The sequence below is a fragment of the Sinocyclocheilus grahami genome, unplaced genomic scaffold, assembly GCF_001515645.1.
Source record: "Sinocyclocheilus grahami isolate Dianchi unplaced genomic scaffold, SAMN03320097.WGS_v1.1 scaffold225.1, whole genome shotgun sequence".
In the NCBI taxonomy this organism is placed as follows: domain Eukaryota; kingdom Metazoa; phylum Chordata; class Actinopteri; order Cypriniformes; family Cyprinidae; genus Sinocyclocheilus; species Sinocyclocheilus grahami.
Window position 1 is genome coordinate 2,114,773 of NW_015505404.1, and position 20,205 is coordinate 2,134,977.

At 38.1% G+C, this 20,205-nt stretch overlaps 1 protein-coding gene and 1 long non-coding RNA gene across 3 annotated transcripts in view; one reads left to right on the forward strand and one right to left on the reverse strand.

Moving 5' to 3' along the window:
• The window catches only part of LOC107596974 (multiple epidermal growth factor-like domains protein 11), a 104,300-nt gene that overhangs the window by 58,593 nt on the left and 25,502 nt on the right, over positions 1-20,205 (forward strand). For both annotated transcript variants that reach the window (XM_016287857.1, XM_016287856.1), the window contains exons 10-12: positions 12,715-12,835; positions 13,889-14,052; positions 14,187-14,289. In XM_016287857.1, coding sequence (XP_016143343.1) covers positions 12,715-12,835; positions 13,889-14,052; positions 14,187-14,289 — 388 coding nt within the window. The remainder of the gene's footprint in view (positions 1-12,714; positions 12,836-13,888; positions 14,053-14,186; positions 14,290-20,205) is intronic.
• Positions 18,953-20,205, reverse strand: part of LOC107596976 (uncharacterized) — a 16,385-nt gene continuing 15,132 nt past the window's right edge. Inside the window, exon 3 of the long non-coding RNA XR_001610422.1 lies at positions 18,953-18,965. This is a non-coding gene — a long non-coding RNA (uncharacterized lncRNA). The remainder of the gene's footprint in view (positions 18,966-20,205) is intronic.

The window sequence follows — 20,205 nt, forward strand, 5'->3', positions numbered from 1 at the left end:
GGCGGGGGAGCTAGGAGCCGGGGTGAAGCCACTGGGTCTACGGGCCGAGGCAGAGTCCGGGCCTCGGAGGCTGGAGGCAGAGGTGAGGGAGACTCCAACCCCGGCGACGCTGGAGTATGGCAGTCCCGCGGGGCTCGCACCGCAATGATGGTGGGCTGAGGGCGAGCAGAGTGGCTGCCAGACAACAGCGCTGGAGGAGGCTGGAGCGGGAGGGGGGGCGGGCATTTTCGAGGAGCAGCCACTGGAGGGCGCTTTCTAGAAGCAGGCACTGGAGGGTGCTCTGAGCTGGGTTCGGGGGCCCTTCCTGGGCTGAACTGGGGATCAGGATCCCTTCCTGGGCTGAACTGGGGATTGCGAGGTCTCTCCTCCTCGTTTTGACACTGAATTCCCTCCATATTCTGGCCCTTATGTCCCGCCATAGTCAGCTCACCCTCAGCCATGATACAGGGGCGGAGCTCCTCTCCGCGCTCACACCGTCCACGGCTTGCTCCCTCATGGTGGGCACGGTCACCGGCACCTGGTCTGACGTGTTGGGCTCAATATCCGAAGCGATCCTCTTCTCAGCTGCGGTGTTTACTCCGGTTCGTTGATCGCAGCGGGAAATGGCTCTCCGTCATCGGTGGGCTCAGGCTTATGCTCTGTACCGCGGGGAGATGGTGGGCTGGGCTCAGGGTCCTGAGTGGGGCTGGTGTTGTTGTCAGCGATGTCCACGGTCAAATGGGACTTGCAGAACACCAGCACCCACTCAATGAAGGTGGCGAGGCTCTCTCGAGGACCATCCCCGGACAACTGCGCTCGTGTGGTGGCGTTTAGTCCAACTTGATAGAATGAACAGAGGCAGTTGTCCAGGTAGTGCGTGAGGTGAGCCAGGGACAGAAAGTCGTTCATGTGGTCCTCAAGAGAGTGTTCCCCCTGTTGCAGCAGGAGGATTTAGAAGGCAGGGTAATCCATAACATAAAAATAAAAAGACAAAAACGCCGCTATACTTTACTTAGTGGTCGGTTATTCAGTCACGGTGTGTGGAGGCAGGCAGGACAATAAGGATTCCAATAATGATTTTTAATGTAGACACAACAGGGCAGATTCAGCACGACCACAATCAACAGTCCACAGGGGTGTGACAACAGCATGCACAGTTGTATACTTATACATACAAATCAACACATATACACAAATATACATATATACCATCCCCCCCAGTTAAAGAGAAGAGAAAAAAAGAGAGAAAAAAGAACAAGGCCTGTTAGGCAAGGTTGGCTATTGCTATAGCACTTACTGTTTACTTAGCTGAGGATGTTTTTGTTCTCTATATATCAATCACTTTTCCCAGTCCCATTTTAAAAGCATTTTTTTTCATCTTTAAAGTATATGTAAGTTCTTCCATTAACAGGATTTCCTCAATTATTCCCAAACCATTGTTTACAATTCAGAGTAATATCTTTAAACCAATTCCTAGTTATAGTCTTTTAACAAGCCACAAGAATAATCTTACATAAATATTGGTCGCTTCTAGGTACTATGCCTTTAATATTTCCCATAAATAAAAACCAAGAGGTTCTAGGTGTTTTGTATCCAAACACTTCAGATATGACTACCTGCACATCATCCCAAAATGATTGGATTTTCTCACAACTCCAAAAGATATGTGTGTGATCCGCTTCTAACTGTCCACACTGTCTCCGGCAAGCCTGCTGCCTGGACACTTGTTTGCTTTTGATCTTAGGTGTTATGAAGAAGCGAATAAGGCACTTCCATGAACACTCCCTACATATTTATGAACTGGTAGTAGTTTGGTGTATTATCCACATATCATACCAATCTGTTTCTGGTATTTCAGTCTTTAATTCTTTATCCCAGATTCCAGATTTTCAGATAGTTGTATCTCGGCCAAATATTGTCCTATCCTCTTATTTAATATCTGAATCTTATTTATTCAGTTTTCAGATTATGTATAATTTTAAAAAACTGCCCCTAATGACTGGTTTTGTGGTCCAGGGTCACATATGTTGGATTTGAATGTTTTTGTACCAATATATTTTTATCAGTGCAACTGCTTAATCAAATTAATTAAATTATATACTGATTAATTAATTGAATTTAATTAATCACATATATAAGTACCTGCTCAAAAAAGTGGTTTGTGGTTAACTTAAAATTAAAAATGAAGGTTTATTATAATTTTATATTTATATGTTTTATTTTTATTTGCTGTCAATTTTATCTTTTTCTTTTTTTCTTTCTGTTTTATTGTGGCAGATTGTGGCAAAATTAAATCATAAAATAGACATTATAATAAGTTAATTCCCTTGTAAAAGAGTAATTAAATTTATTTACTAGTTTATTTAAAATTAAAAGTTTTAAATAAAAAATATTTTATACTAAGTAGTAGTATAGTTCAAATCTATTAAAATATTTACTGACATATCGTTTGAGATTTACTGATATAAAATTATATTTAAACTTTATTTTGAGTTCTACTTGTGAACAATGCACATTTCTTAATATTAAGCCTAAAATGTGTTTTAATGTCACTATTGAAGACAAATAAAAATAACACAAATTGACCCTTTACAGTTCTGAACGATGTATTATTCTTAACTTTATGAGCAAAAATGACGGCGTATTTTAATTTGTTTCCACTGATGTCCTGAAGCGCGCTTCAGCTTCCACTCTCCTCACAAACGATTGGATATGCGCCTGATAGTGCACATTTATCTAGGTTAAATGTTTAAACTAACATTGTGATATACTTTAAGTATTTTATATCTATAGATTTTATTTTCGGCAAGTCGTAATTACAACATCGTATGTAGAGCCCGACCGATATGTAATTTTGCCAATATTATTGGCCGATATGAGCCTGTCGCATATATATCGGTATCGGCGAATATGCCGCCGATATGATTTTTTTTACAAAACATATAATACAGATAAACTGCTTCTAAATGGTCTAATTACTTAGTTTGTCCAGCAGACCACGCTCCATTGTTTGCTACTGGCGACCCAGGTCACTGTAGTGTCAAACTTCACCCGAGTCTGCTGCTTCAAATTATCCACCCGCACCTATATTTTTCTCTGATTTAGATAGCCGCCCTGACCCCGCACCCAATCGTCACAATACAATGATTCTAATTCTTAGTTTTGCATGATGATATGATGAATGGATGGTTCATTTTTAATAGCAGATTCAGTGGCATTAGAGCTGATCTGCGCATCACGGTACGCATCTGCGGCTCATTATGGCTCCACGGCCACCGGAGCTGATCGCGGCCACTCAGTCAATGCTTGTTTATACCAGCCGCATCGTGTCCCAGAACTCATTTCCTAAGTCAGCATAGTTTGTCAGTACAGTCAGTAACGTAGCAGATTGAAAAGTTAGTATCTTTCTGCAGTCCAATAGATGGCAGTGCGGTGATGGCTTGAGTCTGTTGAATGGTGATTTAATGCTATGTTGTCACCTAGTTGGAGAGACTCAATACTAAAGTCAATAAGCAATGTCCCTGTCTTTTACTCTCACAATGAGCTTATCATACTCATTTGCTACATTAGTAGGGCCCTATGATTTTCTCGATGTGGAAAACGCAGACAGAATCCACGGAATCCATTCATAAAAACGGAATTTACTATATAACGCGGAATATCATGAAATTTGTCATATTTTTGATGAATAAATAAAATACAGGTCAGTACACTTAAATCAAATCGCGATATAGACTAGTGTCTGTGAATATTAAACTGCAAAAAGACTATTTAAATACGGATACTCATGTTCTGCATGTTCATTTGATTACCAGAAAATACACAACACAAAATGTTTAAGAAAAAAATATTATTAATTATTATTATTTATTCATTTTAGATGTTTAATCTGTGCTTCCTGCATAAACCTGCTCCTGTTGGATTGGCAGTAGCTTGCTTGCCCTACAGAGTTACCTTGTTTATTTTCTTAATTCAAGTTTATATATAGTATATATATAGAGAGAGAGAGAGAGAGAGAAAGAGAGGTCTATTTGTGTTTTAAAGTTATTTATAATAAGTGAAGTTAAGTTTACTGTTAAGAGCACTGATGTCAGACTCATTTTGTATAATACAGTTTATTGTTAAATTGTTAAATACCCTGCTTCCATTACATATCTTTGTCACATCAAAAGTGTTTGATCACCACATTTGAGTGATCATTGCATAAAATGTGTTTATTTATATATATTCTGTTTATGTCAAAAGTTTAGACACATGAATGGGGACTGGTACTGTACTATAATATACACATATCGGTCAGGCTCTAATCGTATGACATTGTCTCATATGATGCTCATAAGTTTATTCATATTGCGTTAGCTGATAACACCAAATCAGTAAAAGAATAAAAATTGCACTACGAAAGATCTCCATGATTAGCCTGTTTTTGCACTTCCTGTTTTTCCCTGCTTGAGAATTTCTGTCCAATGAATGGATGACCTTAGCACACGTGTGGTTTTGTTTACAATTTCTGGTTCACTTGCAAAAAGGGCAATGCGAAAGCGAACCGCACCAAACAAAAAGAATCAACATTGTATTTGGGTTGGATCAAAGCAAGTGAACTAGCGGACTTTCCTGGTGTGAATACACCCTAAGTATACCAGTTTAGCCAGTTTATGTCATAATTTGCTGATTAATTAAATTAATTAATGCATTAATTAATCATATATATGACATGTAATGAAAATCCACCAGATGAAAATCTTCAGGCCCCAGGTGAGAATCCTGATCAAAACATTCAATTGGTGGTTAAGTTAAATTTAGTTTAAATGTGTCTTGATGACCCAAAATGGAAAATACCCAGCCTAAACAGGGCCGTAGATATGACATATGAAGGTGGCAAAACTCATAATTACATAATAAAGGTTTATGATTGTGGATTTTTCCAGGGAAAAATGGAAGCATTTCTAGTCAGCACTTCCCTTGATATTTCTTTGAAAAGTTTTTGTGTCCTGATACTTAAAGCAGAAGTGTCAGCGAATACAGTTTATTGCTTTGAAAATGATCTCTACAGTGGTCTCACATGCACACACACACACACACACATAAACACATCACCTCCTGCAGGGAGTCTGGGAACAAGGTGAGAGTCTCAGCAATGGTACTTTCGCAATGCTACACAGCAGGTTTAGACTTAACACAAAGACCTTCCCAAACACAGAAAGAAGCGCTAGATACAAGGACTCCAAAATAGATTGTGATTTCTAGGCAAGACTCTTTATGACATAAATAACCAATCATTTTGTTATCCAGTTGGTTGCACATGGCACACAATCTACCCGGCTTCGTGTTCTCTGATGAACAAAGGGGATGCTAAAATGAAAGTGATAAGATGCAAGGAGAGAGCATGAGAAAGACAGATTGAGAGATGATCATATCAGTAATCTGAATTTATTTTTAAATACGGATACTCATGTTCTGCATGTTCATTTGATTACCAGAAAATACACAACACAAAATGTTTAAGAAAAAAATATTATTAATTATTATTATTTATTCATTTTAGATGTTTAATCTGTGCTTCCTGCATAAACCTGCTCCTGTTGGATTGGCAGTAGCTTGCTTGCCCTACAGAGTTACCTTGTTTATTTTCTTAATTCAAGTTTATATATAGTATATATATAGAGAGAGAGAGAGAGAGAGAAAGAGAGGTCTATTTGTGTTTTAAAGTTATTTATAATAAGTGAAGTTAAGTTTACTGTTAAGAGCACTGATGTCAGACTCATTTTGTATAATACAGTTTATTGTTAAATTGTTAAATACCCTGCTTCCATTACATATCTTTGTCACATCAAAAGTGTTTGATCACCACATTTGAGTGATCATTGCATAAAATGTGTTTATTTATATATATTCTGTTTATGTCAAAAGTTTAGACACATGAATGGGGACTGGTACTGTACTATAATATACACATATCGGTCAGGCTCTAATCGTATGACATTGTCTCATATGATGCTCATAAGTTTATTCATATTGCGTTAGCTGATAACACCAAATCAGTAAAAGAATAAAAATTGCACTACGAAAGATCTCCATGATTAGCCTGTTTTTGCACTTCCTGTTTTTCCCTGCTTGAGAATTTCTGTCCAATGAATGGATGACCTTAGCACACGTGTGGTTTTGTTTACAATTTCTGGTTCACTTGCAAAAAGGGCAATGCGAAAGCGAACCGCACCAAACAAAAAGAATCAACATTGTATTTGGGTTGGATCAAAGCAAGTGAACTAGCGGACTTTCCTGGTGTGAATACACCCTAAGTATACCAGTTTAGCCAGTTTATGTCATAATTTGCTGATTAATTAAATTAATTAATGCATTAATTAATCATATATATGACATGTAATGAAAATCCACCAGATGAAAATCTTCAGGCCCCAGGTGAGAATCCTGATCAAAACATTCAATTGGTGGTTAAGTTAAATTTAGTTTAAATGTGTCTTGATGACCCAAAATGGAAAATACCCAGCCTAAACAGGGCCGTAGATATGACATATGAAGGTGGCAAAACTCATAATTACATAATAAAGGTTTATGATTGTGGATTTTTCCAGGGAAAAATGGAAGCATTTCTAGTCAGCACTTCCCTTGATATTTCTTTGAAAAGTTTTTGTGTCCTGATACTTAAAGCAGAAGTGTCAGCGAATACAGTTTATTGCTTTGAAAATGATCTCTACAGTGGTCTCACATGCACACACACACACACACACATAAACACATCACCTCCTGCAGGGAGTCTGGGAACAAGGTGAGAGTCTCAGCAATGGTACTTTCGCAATGCTACACAGCAGGTTTAGACTTAACACAAAGACCTTCCCAAACACAGAAAGAAGCGCTAGATACAAGGACTCCAAAATAGATTGTGATTTCTAGGCAAGACTCTTTATGACATAAATAACCAATCATTTTGTTATCCAGTTGGTTGCACATGGCACACAATCTACCCGGCTTCGTGTTCTCTGATGAACAAAGGGGATGCTAAAATGAAAGTGATAAGATGCAAGGAGAGAGCATGAGAAAGACAGATTGAGAGATGATCATATCAGTAATCTGAATTTATTTTAGAGAGATGTTCAAATAGATGGATGACTTGTTCTTTTGCTTCACTGAATGCGTCATAGTATTGCTTACAGTCCTGTTCATCTTGTTCATTCTCAGAAGCAAATGTACTTTAATTTAGAGCTAGTAGCTTAAGACTTGGAGAACTAAGAGAAACTAAAACAATTGTTTGGGAGTAGCTAAAACTAAAAGTAGCACTAGCAACTTGTAAATTATGCTTACAAATTCACCCAGAAATTACTCTAACTTTCATGTTGTTCAGCCAAAATAAAATATTTATTTTCTATTTGTTTACATTGTTTTTGTATGTCTTTTACTTATATGGACTACATTATATGCTTTTTAAAATATTGCATGGTTAAAAAATGTGGGGTCAGTAAGAGTTTTATTTATTTATTTATGTATTTTTGATACTTTCATTCATCAAGGATGCATTGAATTGATTAGAAGGGTCAGTAGAGATGTTTATGATGTTACAAAACAATTTCTATTTGAAATAAATGCTGTTCTTTTTCTGTTCTGTTCTTCTATAAGATTTCTGAAAAATTATTTCGACAGATAATTTTTTTCAACATTGATCATGAGAAATGTGGAAAATTCAGCATTGTCATTACTAGAATAAATTACATTTTAAAACATACTGTATTAAAACGGAAAACTATATTTACTGTATTTATGATCAAATTATTGCACATTTTGTGAGGATAAAACACTTTTTTTCTGAAAAATAGAAGAATACTACCAACTTCAATCTTTTGAATGTAGTGCAGCTTATTGTACATTTTTAGTAGCGTCACTTAAAGTTATGAGTAAGATGGAAAGCTACAGTTTCAATTATCTTCCCCGCCACTGAACTGATTTCACTCCCGCTGCATTCAGAAACATCGAAAATGTTGCAAAGCAGATAAAATTAAGACAGTGCCGCAGGTAAAGACTAGAACAGCAGTGATGACTAAGACAAACTCAGTACCAGAGGCTGTAGCCAACTCCTGCCTTGGCTGTAACTGTTGCAGTGTCCTGTGGCAGAGCTACTACAGCGATTTGAACTAGCAGGCGGAGGCACAGACTGTATCTTAATTTTCACCACCTGCTCTTTGTGTTGGATTTGGGGGGCCTGCTGCCAGTTCTATTAAACACTGCTCGAGGAGCTTTGGCCAAGGAGTCTGACCGAGATGCAATGGAATTGGGACACGAAGCTCCATTTTCAGGCCAGCTCTTTCATTTGGACCTATAGAACAACAAAGGTTAACAATTTGACCGCAGTCTGGTCGAAAATAGGAAGGGTAATGGCCACCAAAACTCTCATCTGTAGAGTTCTGAGAGAATGATATTTATAGGGGTGGGAAAGGAACATATATATGCTTGTGCTGCTGGTACAAGAGAGCATAGGTGGGGAGATGCTGGTAGTACCATGTTGAAAGCACACGTGCCACATTCATGTGTGCTTTCATGACACTTCACTAGAATGCACAGATGCATTAGTAGGAATTTTAATGCTTTAAAATAACATTCATTACCAACAATAGTAGATATTGTATGAATGACCACTAATGAATGACTGCTAATTTAGCATTTTTCTAAATTATAAAAATATTTTATTATCAACATAACTACTTCACTGCAGATTTTAACTGAAAAAAATAACATTTAAGAAAGTGATTACACTTTAATCTTTTACTCACTATTAACAAACCATTAACTACGACTTTTGCCTCAATAAACTCATAATTTGAAGGTAGTTGTTAAGTTTATGTATTGGGTAGGATAAGGGATGTAGAATATGGTCATGCAGAATTTGTGATATATAAGTAATAATAAACAGCCAATATGTTAATAATATGCATGCTAATAAGCAACTAGTTAATAGTGAGAATTGGTCCCTTTTACTAAAGTGTTACCAATTGTTGTGTTATGTTGTTTTCCAGCATGATCTAAGAATTATCCAAAAAACATGTTGTTTTTCTGTGGACACAAAAACATCTGACCTTTTGTATAAAGTAGCTCAAATGATCAGTGTAATTAATATGCTTATTTATAATTAATTAGTGTATTTGTTTATTTTTATTGTTGTTGTTGTTTTATCATAAACTGATTATTTTCAAATGCATCAAAATTAGGGCTGCACGATAAATCGCATGCGATATTTAACGCGCATCGATTTTTGGCGCAGCTAGTCAGTGAACAACGGCTCTGTGTAGTTAATGCTGCTCAATGTGAAAGCACGCAGGTGATGGAGATTTACCGCTGATTACAGAACCGGCTTTCTGACAAGATGCGCGTTAAATATCGCATGTGATTTATCGTGCAGCCCTAATCAAAATACTGAATCCCAGATTTTCTGGGTTTTTCATTTTTCATTTTTTTGGACCTCACTGAATGTGAAAATGTAGAATTCAAACCTTCAAGACATTTCTAGCTCTTTGAATGTACTAACGATTTGTGTTAATTTTATTATAAAGTGAATATTTAAGAATATTCATTGATTTCCAGCATGATGTGAGAATTATCCAAAGAGAATTTATTTTGTGCTTCAGTGGAAACAAAACTGACTTTTTGCACAAAGAAGCTCAAATGATCAGTGTAATAAATTTGCTTATCAATAATAATTTAAATATAATTTTATATAATAATAATTTTTTCCCCCCTTGTTTTTTTATCCTAAAAATTATTATTTTAATATTTAAAAAATGCTGTATCCAAGATGTTCAATGTGGTCTCAGATTTTTGGACCTCACTGAATATGAAAATGTACCATTTAAAGCTTGAAAACATTTCTAGCTTTTTGAATGTACTAATGATTTTTGTTGATTTTATTATAAAATGAATATTTAAGAATATTTAACCTCTGAACATAAGTCTGACTTTAGCCTGCTTTTAGAGGAGTTTAGTCACCCAGTTGAATGAGTGCTCTCGGGCCTGTGTCAGTGTAATCTGGAGCATTCACGGGTCTCGCTAAATCCCTGTGGTCATTTGTGAGCCAGAGACTCTTTTACCTCCTCCAACCCATTCACCAGTAAATTGCAGGTCTGCTGAAAAGTCGAACAAACTAACTTTCTCGCCCCATATTCGGCTGCCTGCACCGATAGTTTTAAGTCTTTTTCCGTAGAACAGAACTGCCATTGTTAGCAGTCTGCTTGCTGTCACTTTTGAGCGGAACAAAGATAACTGCACGTAGATTGATGAAAAATTAATCCACAGATGTAAGCTTTTCATGTGGGGAGTGGATGGACGAGCGAAGCAGATGGAGAGGTAGAATATTTGAAATGGGGAATACAATGGGGGAATGTGGGAGAGTGAGAATGAAAAAGAAAGAGAGCATACAAGAAAGAAAAGAGTGGGAGTAAGAGAAAATATTGGAGATGATTGTATCAAAGCGAGCGAGCGAGATAAATGATGACAGATTGAAAGAAGGAGAGATAGGGGAGAAACAAAAAATATATAGAGAGAGAGAGAGACGGTCCCGCTTGGTGCCCATGGCATCCTGTGGCATATCTTATCCTGCTTTCCACTCAGACCTAGTTCCAGATGATAATGAGTGAGCGGGTCCTTTGCTGCTCGATCCCTGGCACCGGGGAGACGGATGCAAGATGCGCACAGCACACTGCCATTACCCCACTAATTGGGAGTCTAAATCATTTTGTCAGCTGTCAGTCAGAGCCAGGGATGAGGCAAAAAGACACCGGCGATGGCCGGCGCTGGGATACAGGCGACTCCCTTGCTGAGCCTGGTAAAGCACAGAGATTGTGCTGGTGTTGCTTGGCTGGGGAGCAGGGCTTAAGAACACAGTGTCTGTCAGTCATCAGCAATGCTTTTCTGGGGGATGGACAGAGGTGCCGAGGGCCAGGGGCTGTCAGCTCATTAATGCAGCTGGGGAAAGCAAGCCTTTAGCTCTGAGCACCCGCTGCCACACTCTGTGTAACTGCAACAAGGAGACTAGCTACACACGGACTTTAGGTTTGCTGCTGTGCAAATGTGTTCTCCACCTCTCTACTCACTTGAACTGTATCAAACTCTGTTGCAGAGAATGTTTTGCAGGAAATTTTCTGTTGAAGTTTCACAGAATCCTCAGATGGGATTTGGAGTCACACTTCACAGCACAGTGCTCATGTTAGTGTGTAAAATTACATAATTAAGTAGAGAAAAATCTTAGATTTTCTGAACGAAATGTGCAATAAAACTCACTCCTACGATGCTAGGGTGTTGTTAGTGGTTGCCAGGACGTTGCTATGTTGTGGCTAAAATGTTCTGGGATGTTTTGCTTATTGTTGTAGGTTGTTGGGGAATTTGGGTGGTTTCTAAGATGCTTTTGTGGATGGTTGCCAGGGTGTTGCTATGCAGTTGCTAAAAAAAGTTCTAGGTGGTTTTCTACATTTTTATATGCTTGCTAAGATTTTTTGGGTAGTTTTAGCACATTACTGTTCCGTTGCTTGATTATGCTGGGTGTGGTTACCAAGGTGTTGCTATGTGGCTACTGGATAATAAGGTGTTCTGGGTGGTTTAACACATTGCTCTGTAGTTGCAAAATTGTTGTAGATGGTTTCCAGTAAGTAGAGAATAATTATTTTAACTAAATTATTGTATTTTCTGAAAGAAATGTGTACCTGCCTGAGTAAAACTTGCTATTATGATGCTAGGGTGAAGTAAAAGGTTGCCAGGGTGTTGCTATGTAGTTGCTAAAATGTTCTAGGTGGTTTTGCACTTTGTTGTAGGGTGTAGGTTGTTTTGGGTGGTTGCCAAGGTGTTATGGGTAGTTTTAGCACATTGCTATTGTGTTGCTAGGCTATTGTGAGTGGTTGCCAGTGTAGTTGTTAAAAAGTTCTAGGTGGTTTAGCACATTATTATATGGCTGCTGGAGTGTTCTGAGTGTTTTTTTCACATTGGTATTCTATTGCTACGCTATCATGGGAGGTTGCCAGGGTGTGGCTATATAGTTGCTAAAATCAGTGTTGGTAAGGTTACTTTGGAAATGTAACAGGTTACAGATTACAAGTTACCCTACTTAAAAAAACAGTTAGCCTTGAAATAAAACATATATATATATAATTCCAAACAGGAAATATAAAAATTCTGTGTCCTAAACTCCTAAACCCTCAATTTGGGAAAGAAAGTGTGTGTATGTGGGAAACAATTCAGATGTAAGCCCCTTTGTGATCGTTAACATTTTCATAAGTAATTGTAATTTAATTATTTAATAATTATTTAATTATTGATTTTTTTCTCAGTAACTGTAACTGATTACAGTTACATTTATTTTAATAAATGTAAAACACTTTATTTTAAGGTGACCTTGTTACACATTACATGTACTTACTGCTATAATTACAATTATACATAATTACATGGAAGTAACCCTAATCCTAACAATATAGTAAGTACATGCAGTTAATTAATATTACTCGGTACCTAAATGTATAATTACACTGTAACAAGAACACGGCTTAAAATAAAGTGTAACCTTATTTTGTAATTTAATAACGAAATGCCATTACATGTAAGTTACTCCCTAACACTGGCTAAAATGTTCTGGGTAGTTCCACAAATTACTGTGCAGTTGATACATTGTTGTAGGTAGTTGCCAGGGCAAAATTTACTTAATATATATATTTCTTGAACAGTTAATCTCTGTGTGTTTTTCAGGGTGACGACTGTTCCCAAATCTGCCCACGTGGACTATACGGTACTAACTGCACTTCCACCTGCCACTGCCACAACCAGGCATCCTGCTCACCAATCGATGGCTCCTGCATCTGTAAAGAAGGTACAGCATAATGTGCTCTACTTCTTCCTTTTATCCTTATTCCCTCATTTTTCTTATAGACATGAATAGAGAGAAAGCCACAAGAGACTATGGGTTTACAACCAACCTAATAACAAGATTATAGCTTGACCTGTACAAATAAATCAATAAGCAATCAATACATGCAATCAGATGCTAAGGAAAAGTCGTAATCTTTACGTTCGATTACTCTGGGACTAATTAATCATTTTCTAATTCCCTTTCAAACAGATGCCAATGTTTAGATAATTAACCCTGTCTATAAATAAAAATTAGGAATGCCTGACAATCCGGTTATACTCCAAAAACACTTTCCGGACATTAGACATAAAAAAAAAAGTTAATAATATCCCCATCCGTTCTCTGTATATCCATCTCTGTCATTATGGAAAAAAGGTGTTTCAATATCAAAGGATCCAAAGTCTCTCCAGGTCACTTTCAAAGGATACATAACCCCTTAGCACTTACATGCACATATGGCCTTTTTAGGCTGTAATAGCATAAAAAATGCAGCGTGAATCCACAAGAGCCCTGTGAGTGCTCAGCATTAGGCTGACCGCAGCTAACCGTACCTGCGGGATGGCCTTTATTGTTGCATAAACATGGACATGTCCTTAAAGGCCTGCACCAGCAGAGTATTTGTTCAGGTCCCTCCAGTTTGGAAGGAAGCTCATTAGAGACAGTACCTTTAAAATCCTCATCCCATTCATAATGCAGAACCCCAGTGTGCTACACAACGTCTCTGCCTATCCCACTCTGCTCTTATGTTGACCTCAAACCATGCATATATTCAACTCATTGACGTGAGCCGAGGGAGACAAGAATCCTCTGGCTTCTGTCAAGATGTGACCTCACTTCCCCCTCTTCCCGCTCTATTAATTGAACACTGTTATAATAAACTAGAGAAGCTTTGGCTAGAACTCAAAAAGAGAATGTTAAACCCTCGGTTTTTAGCAAATAAACAACTGAAGGAGCCAATGGTGGAGTAGACAAATAAATTAACAAATGTCTGTACCATCTCCCTTTGCTTTACAGGTTGGCAGGGTGTAGGCTGCTCAATTCTCTGCTCCAGCGGGACTTGGGGATTGGGCTGTAACCAGACTTGTTTGTGTGCCAATGGTGCGGCTTGTGACCCAATTGACGGCTCTTGTACCTGTACCTCAGGTTGGAAAGGGGAACGCTGCCAGCAGCCCTGCCCCGTGAGTATCTTCCCGGGACCGGTTCCATTATCTCTCTGCCAGAGGCTAGCAGGACTGGCTGTTTGATTTATAAATATTTGTCATGACAGGGCAGTTTAAGCTTCGCAATATGGTTTGTGTGTGTGGTTATTCAGGATGGCACATATGGACTGGAGTGTCGTGAGCGTTGCGACTGTAACCACGCTGATGGATGCGACCCTGTGAGTGGATTCTGTCGCTGTTTGCCGGGATGGACAGGTGAGTGTAAGACCAGTGACATAATCACATCGACATGTTAAAATAGGGTTTTATGAAGCAACATAGATGCTGGAGTGAATTACTCACTCATTGTTGAAAGAAGAATTGATGTGATTTAAACATGCAGTGACAGGCACATAGGACACATTAAATTTATGAAAAGTGACAGTAAAGTCTATCCACTTGAAAGTTCTATGAACTTTCTATTCATCAAAGAATCATAAAAAAATTTATCAAAGTTTCCAAAAAAATGTTTTGCAGCATATCTGTTTTTAACATCGTTTTATAATAATAAGAAATGTTTCTTAAGCGCCAAATCATCATATTATAGGATCACGTGACACTGAAGACTGGAGCAATGACTGCTGAGAATTCAGCTTTGCCATGACAGGAATATATTATATTTTAAAATATATTAAATTAGAAAACAATTTTTACTGTTTTTTTAATTCAATTAATGCAGGCTTGGTTAGCATGAGATAATTATTTCAAACCTTTAAAAATATTACCATCCCCAAACATCTGAACACTAGTGTAGAACCTAGTATAGTTTATAGCTACGCTTTGATTTCTTGAGGATGAAGTTTTCAAGATGATCAAGTACAAATTATGGATAGCCAATTTTATGTTTTGGCCAATTGTTATAGGAATACTCAATGTGGTTATCCAGAAATGACTTTATATTCTGTATAGAGCTGCAGCTCTGTTACGCTGCAGAAACACTGTCAGTGTGAAAGTACAATGAGACCCTGCTGTTAATACAGTTACGCTGCAGCGCTGCTTGCTCAAGCTGTGTGAAACCGACTTACTACTAGTAGTAATACTGCTGCTAATCATTATAAGAGTCAGCTGGCAGAATTTTGAAGATATTGAGGTCTCTCGAGATACCACAATGTGTCTTCATGACACAAATATAATATATAATATCCACCCCGAAGCATCTGCTATAGTTTATTGTTAGAATGTAATAGATTTTCCAATAAAATATTGCAGTGTTAATTTTTAAAGTAATCCAGAAATAATAAAATCAGTGTTTTCTTTGTAATCATGAAAGTATTAATCTTTCATCTGCCTTCATCTTGAGGGAAAAAATCATGATTTTGTTCTGAAATATAATTATGAAAACACGAAATCCCATTTTATTTCAATAGCAAAGCAATAGCACATTTTTATTTCAGCTCCTGCTAATGTTGTGTGTTAAATGAAACCGGTTCTACATATGTGTGTATATATTGTTCAGATTATTCTACACAGGACCACCATGCCTCCAAAAGATGTTATCATAGGACACACAGCCTGCAGGCAGATTAATATGAGATCTCCAAAAGCATGAAGCATTTATAATAACTGTTGCTGAACATGTTACCTAATTAGATTGCACTGACCCAGAATGAAGCAATCGTTCTGCAGTTTGCATATATGGCTTTCACACTGCGCTTACACCTTCTGTTGCAGCGGTCTCAGCACTGTGTGTCCAAGAAAGAGATATGAGAGGCAGTGGACATGTTTGAATATCACAGAAGGGCTGTGTTTACAAGTTCTTCAGCATGTGAACATGTTATACGAGAAGCGTAAGGGAGCAGGTTGAGATGCTAGATGTGGCTTTGCCTGCAGGCCCTCCATAACTCTCTCCGTTCAGGTCTCCGAATTCTGACCATGTGTACTGGGAAATGATGTGGCTTTCATTATCTGCAAGAAGGAGCCAGCTACGCAGAAATCTCACACTCTGCATCCTGCCCAGGTCTCCGCCATCTGCCAGGCCTAATGGAGTCACCAGGGTGCAAATAGGCCTCAGAGACTGCGAGCATCTGAACAAAGAGACTATGCAGAGCAGTGATTTATGGAAGCTATCGAGAGAGAGAGAGAGAGAGACAGAGCTAGACGTACATAGTGCAAATGTGAGAAGATAGCGTCAGGTCTAAGACTTTAAGAGAATGAGCTACACATGAGATGGTGAGAGAGAGAGATTGCAGAATGTATGATAAGGAATCTCACGTGGAGTCATGTTTTTGAGGTTGCTCATTTAAATAGGTAATTTCAAATTTGAATTGATCTTCTGAAATAAGAGTTTGTACTATAAAGACTATAACTATAAAGCCCTGCAACTGTATCTCTCAAAACTTCCTCCTAGTCCCAAAAGACCATTTAAAGAAATTGAGGAGCAATAATTAATTTTTTATTTTATATTTTTATTTGCAATATAACAAAGAGTGAAAAATTTAAGGGGGTCTGAATACTTTCCGTACCCACTGTATATATGTATGTATGCGTGTATATGTATATATATTTATTGGCTATATATGGCTTTTGTGTACAGTAAAACTTGCAAGCCATAATAATTAAAAAAAAATGTTCTTTTGATTCCGTTCTTTTCATTAATTCATTAAACAAATAGAACGATTCATAAGTGAATCAAATGAACCAAAATGATTTTCACAAATCCTTACCCAGTAATCACAAACTGGAAAGGTCATGAAAATTGGCCAAAGAATTATATAAAAAATATTTAATAATTACAAAAGCATATACATAGAAGGCTTAATAGTACAGCAGCAAAACAAAAAAAAGATAATAAAAAAAATCAATTTAATTCTAAGTGCCAGAGATAGTGTGGAAAATGGTTGTGAAAAATAGTAATAAATTATCACAAATAAAATATATTTATTATGAACTCATTAAGGTGATAAAGTAAATGGACCGTCTTTGAAGAGCAGCAGTTGGAAGATTTTTGTGATAAAAATAAAAAGAATTACTAAAGAATGGAGGAGTACAGCATACAGAAAGATATGCCCAAGGACAGACAAGCTGAGAGTGTGTTTTATCAAAAGAGAGAAAGAGAGGGATGTGTGAGACGGGAATTAAATGGTCACTTTCAATAAAACTGGGTGTGCGTCTAATGGAGGGTGGAAGAGAAAGACACAAAATAACTGAGAGAGAGATAGAGTGAGAAAGCAAAGAAATGTGGACGTGCGATAATAGGTGCTCCAGGGGCTCTAGACTGGAGGATCGTGGGTATAACACAGAGTGTCCTGCAGAAACCTTTGCATTATGTGTACAGGCATGTGTGCCCGTGTGTCCACTTAACATGTAAAGTGTGGTGGAAAGTGATGTATATGATGGTACTTGCTATTCACTCATTAATTGGCTGCCGGTCCCCCTGGCAGTTCTCTTCTTGAAAAGTCTCATATGCAGAGAGTCACTTTTCCTCTTTCTTCTCCCTCGCTATGCTCAAAAGCCCCTCTGTTTGTCACCATTAGGCTTTCAGGGCACTCTTCTATTCTCATTCATTGCTGACAATAAAGGAAGTGCAGGACTTTTTTTCTGCCCAGCCCAGCAGAAGCTCAAACAGGCTTGCCCCTCCTTTGATGTGCGGTGGCTGGGCTTGTCTTAACTGCACATCCCCGTTGCCTCTCCATCCGACAACTTCTCTGTTCTGCCACAGAGGTGAAGCAGGTATGATGCCTGTCCCTGAAGTTTAGACCTGGTCTAATTCAAAGCCCTGGGACTAATGCCGTTTTAATGGGCCGTGCCACTCGCTCAGAAAGTCTCTGTCAAAGGAAATTGTAAATGAGGTTCCTGAGCTGCAGCTTGAAAGGATGTGTGTGTGTGTGTGTGTGTGTGTGTGTGTGCACATCATTTCTCCCTTCTATGCCATCTTGCTTATGGAGTGTGAAATATATAGATGCTAATTTATTTAAGTTGTATTATTAAAGCAACAAGCCACTCGAGGATGAGCATTACACCGATTTTACCAAAGATAAATGCTGTACTTTGAATGGTGAAACTGTGGTCAGTTCACTGTAGTTCATTGCCCCAAATGACTAATGGCTTTTTTTAAATTGATGACAGCAGCCACATCGTTTGACATAATAAATATATATATATATATATATATATAATCATTTAACAGCACTGAATATAGATATAGATAGATATATCATTTGTTTGTTAATAATATTAATAACCAGCATTGTGGTAGAAATTCCCCTACGCACCTGACTTAATTTAAATCGGGTGTCTCCTAACATCAAAAATTATCCTCGGGTGACTTTTCTGACAGCTAATCATGATCCGACTGCACTGTAGAACCAGGCCTAAGACAGATCAGTTAAGAATTACAGCTACCTGACTCCTAAGAGAGTCTCACTCTTAGTCAGACGATGTCTCACCCCCTATGAACTATCAATTGGGACTAAGATCTCTAGTGTTCCACTACAACTGCTGCGCAGCAGTACCCAGATAGACTCCAGACAATGCGTTGAAAAAAGTTTTAATCATGGCCAGGAGGACCTCATACCAATCGTATAGAATCTCCCCCAAAAAAGAAAACAACAGTTTATATAGTATACAGGTGCATCTCAATAAATTAGAATGTCGGGGAAAAGTTCATTTATTTCAGTAATTCAACTCTTTTTGAATTTCAAAAATTGTGAAACTCGTGTATTAAATAAATTCAATGCACATGGACTGAAGTAGTTTAAGTCTTTGGTTCTTTTAATTGTGATGATTTTGGCTCACATTTAACAAAAACCCACCAATTCACTATCTCAACAAATTAGAATACTTCATAAGACCAATAAAAAAACATTTTTAGTGAATTGTTGGCCTTCTGGAAAGTATGTTCATTTACTGTACATGTACTCAATACTTGGTAGGGGCTCCTTTTGCTTTAATTACTGCCTCAATTCGGCGTGGCATGGAGGTGATCAGTTTGTGGCACTGCTGAGGTGGTATGGAACCCCAGGTTTCTTTGACAGTGGCCTTCAGCTCATCTGCATTTTTTGGTCTCTTGTTTCTAATTTTCCTCTTGACAATACCCCATAGATTCTCTATGGGGTTCAGGTCTGGTGAGTTTGCTGGCCAGTCAAGCACACCAACACCATGGTCATTTAACCAACTTTAGGCGCTTTTGGCAGTGTGGGCAGGTGCCAAATCCTGCTGGAAAATGAAATCAGCATCTTCAAAAAGCTGGTCAGCAGAAGGAAGCATGAAGTGCTCCAAAATGTATTGGTAAATGGGTGCAGTGACGTTGGTTTTCAAAAAACACAATGGACCAACACCAGCAGATGACATTGCACCCCAAATCATCACAGACTGTGGAAACTTAACACTGGACTTCAAGCAACTTGGGCTATGAGCTTCTCCACCCTTCCTCCAGACTCTAGGACCTTGGTTTCCAAATGAAATACAAAACTTGCTCTCATCTGAAAAGAGGACTTTGGACCACTGGGCAACAGTCCAGTTCTTCTTCTCCTTAGCCCAGGTAAGACGCCTCTGACGTTGTCTGTGGTTCAGGAGTGGCTTAACAAGAGGAATACGACAACTGTAGCCAAATTCCTTGACACGTCTGTGTGTGGTGGCTCTTGATGCCTTGACCCCAGCCTCAGTCCATTCCTTGTGAAGTTCACTCAAATTCTTGAATCGATTTTGCTTGACAATCCTCATAAGGCTGCGGTTCTCTCAGTTGGCTGTGCATCTTTTTCTTCCACACTTTTTCCTTCCACTCAACTTTCTGTTAACATGCTTGGATACAGCACTCTGTGAACAGCCAGCTTCTTTGGCAATGAATGTTTGTGGCTTACCCTCCTTGTGAAGGGTGTCAATGATCGTCTTCTGGACAACTGTCAGATCAGCAGTCTTCCCCATGATTGTGTAGCCTAGTGAACCAAACTGAGAGACCATTTTGAAGGCTCAGGAAACCTTTGCAGGTGTTTTGAGTTGATTAGCTGATTGGCATGTCACCATATTCTAATTTGTTGAGATAGTGAATTGGTGGGTTTTTGTTAAATGTGAGCCAAAATCATCACAATTAAAAGAACCAAAGACTTAAACTACTTCAGTCTGTGTGCACTGAATTTATTTAATAAACGAGTTTCACAATTTGAGTTGAATTACTGAAATAAACGAACTTTTCCA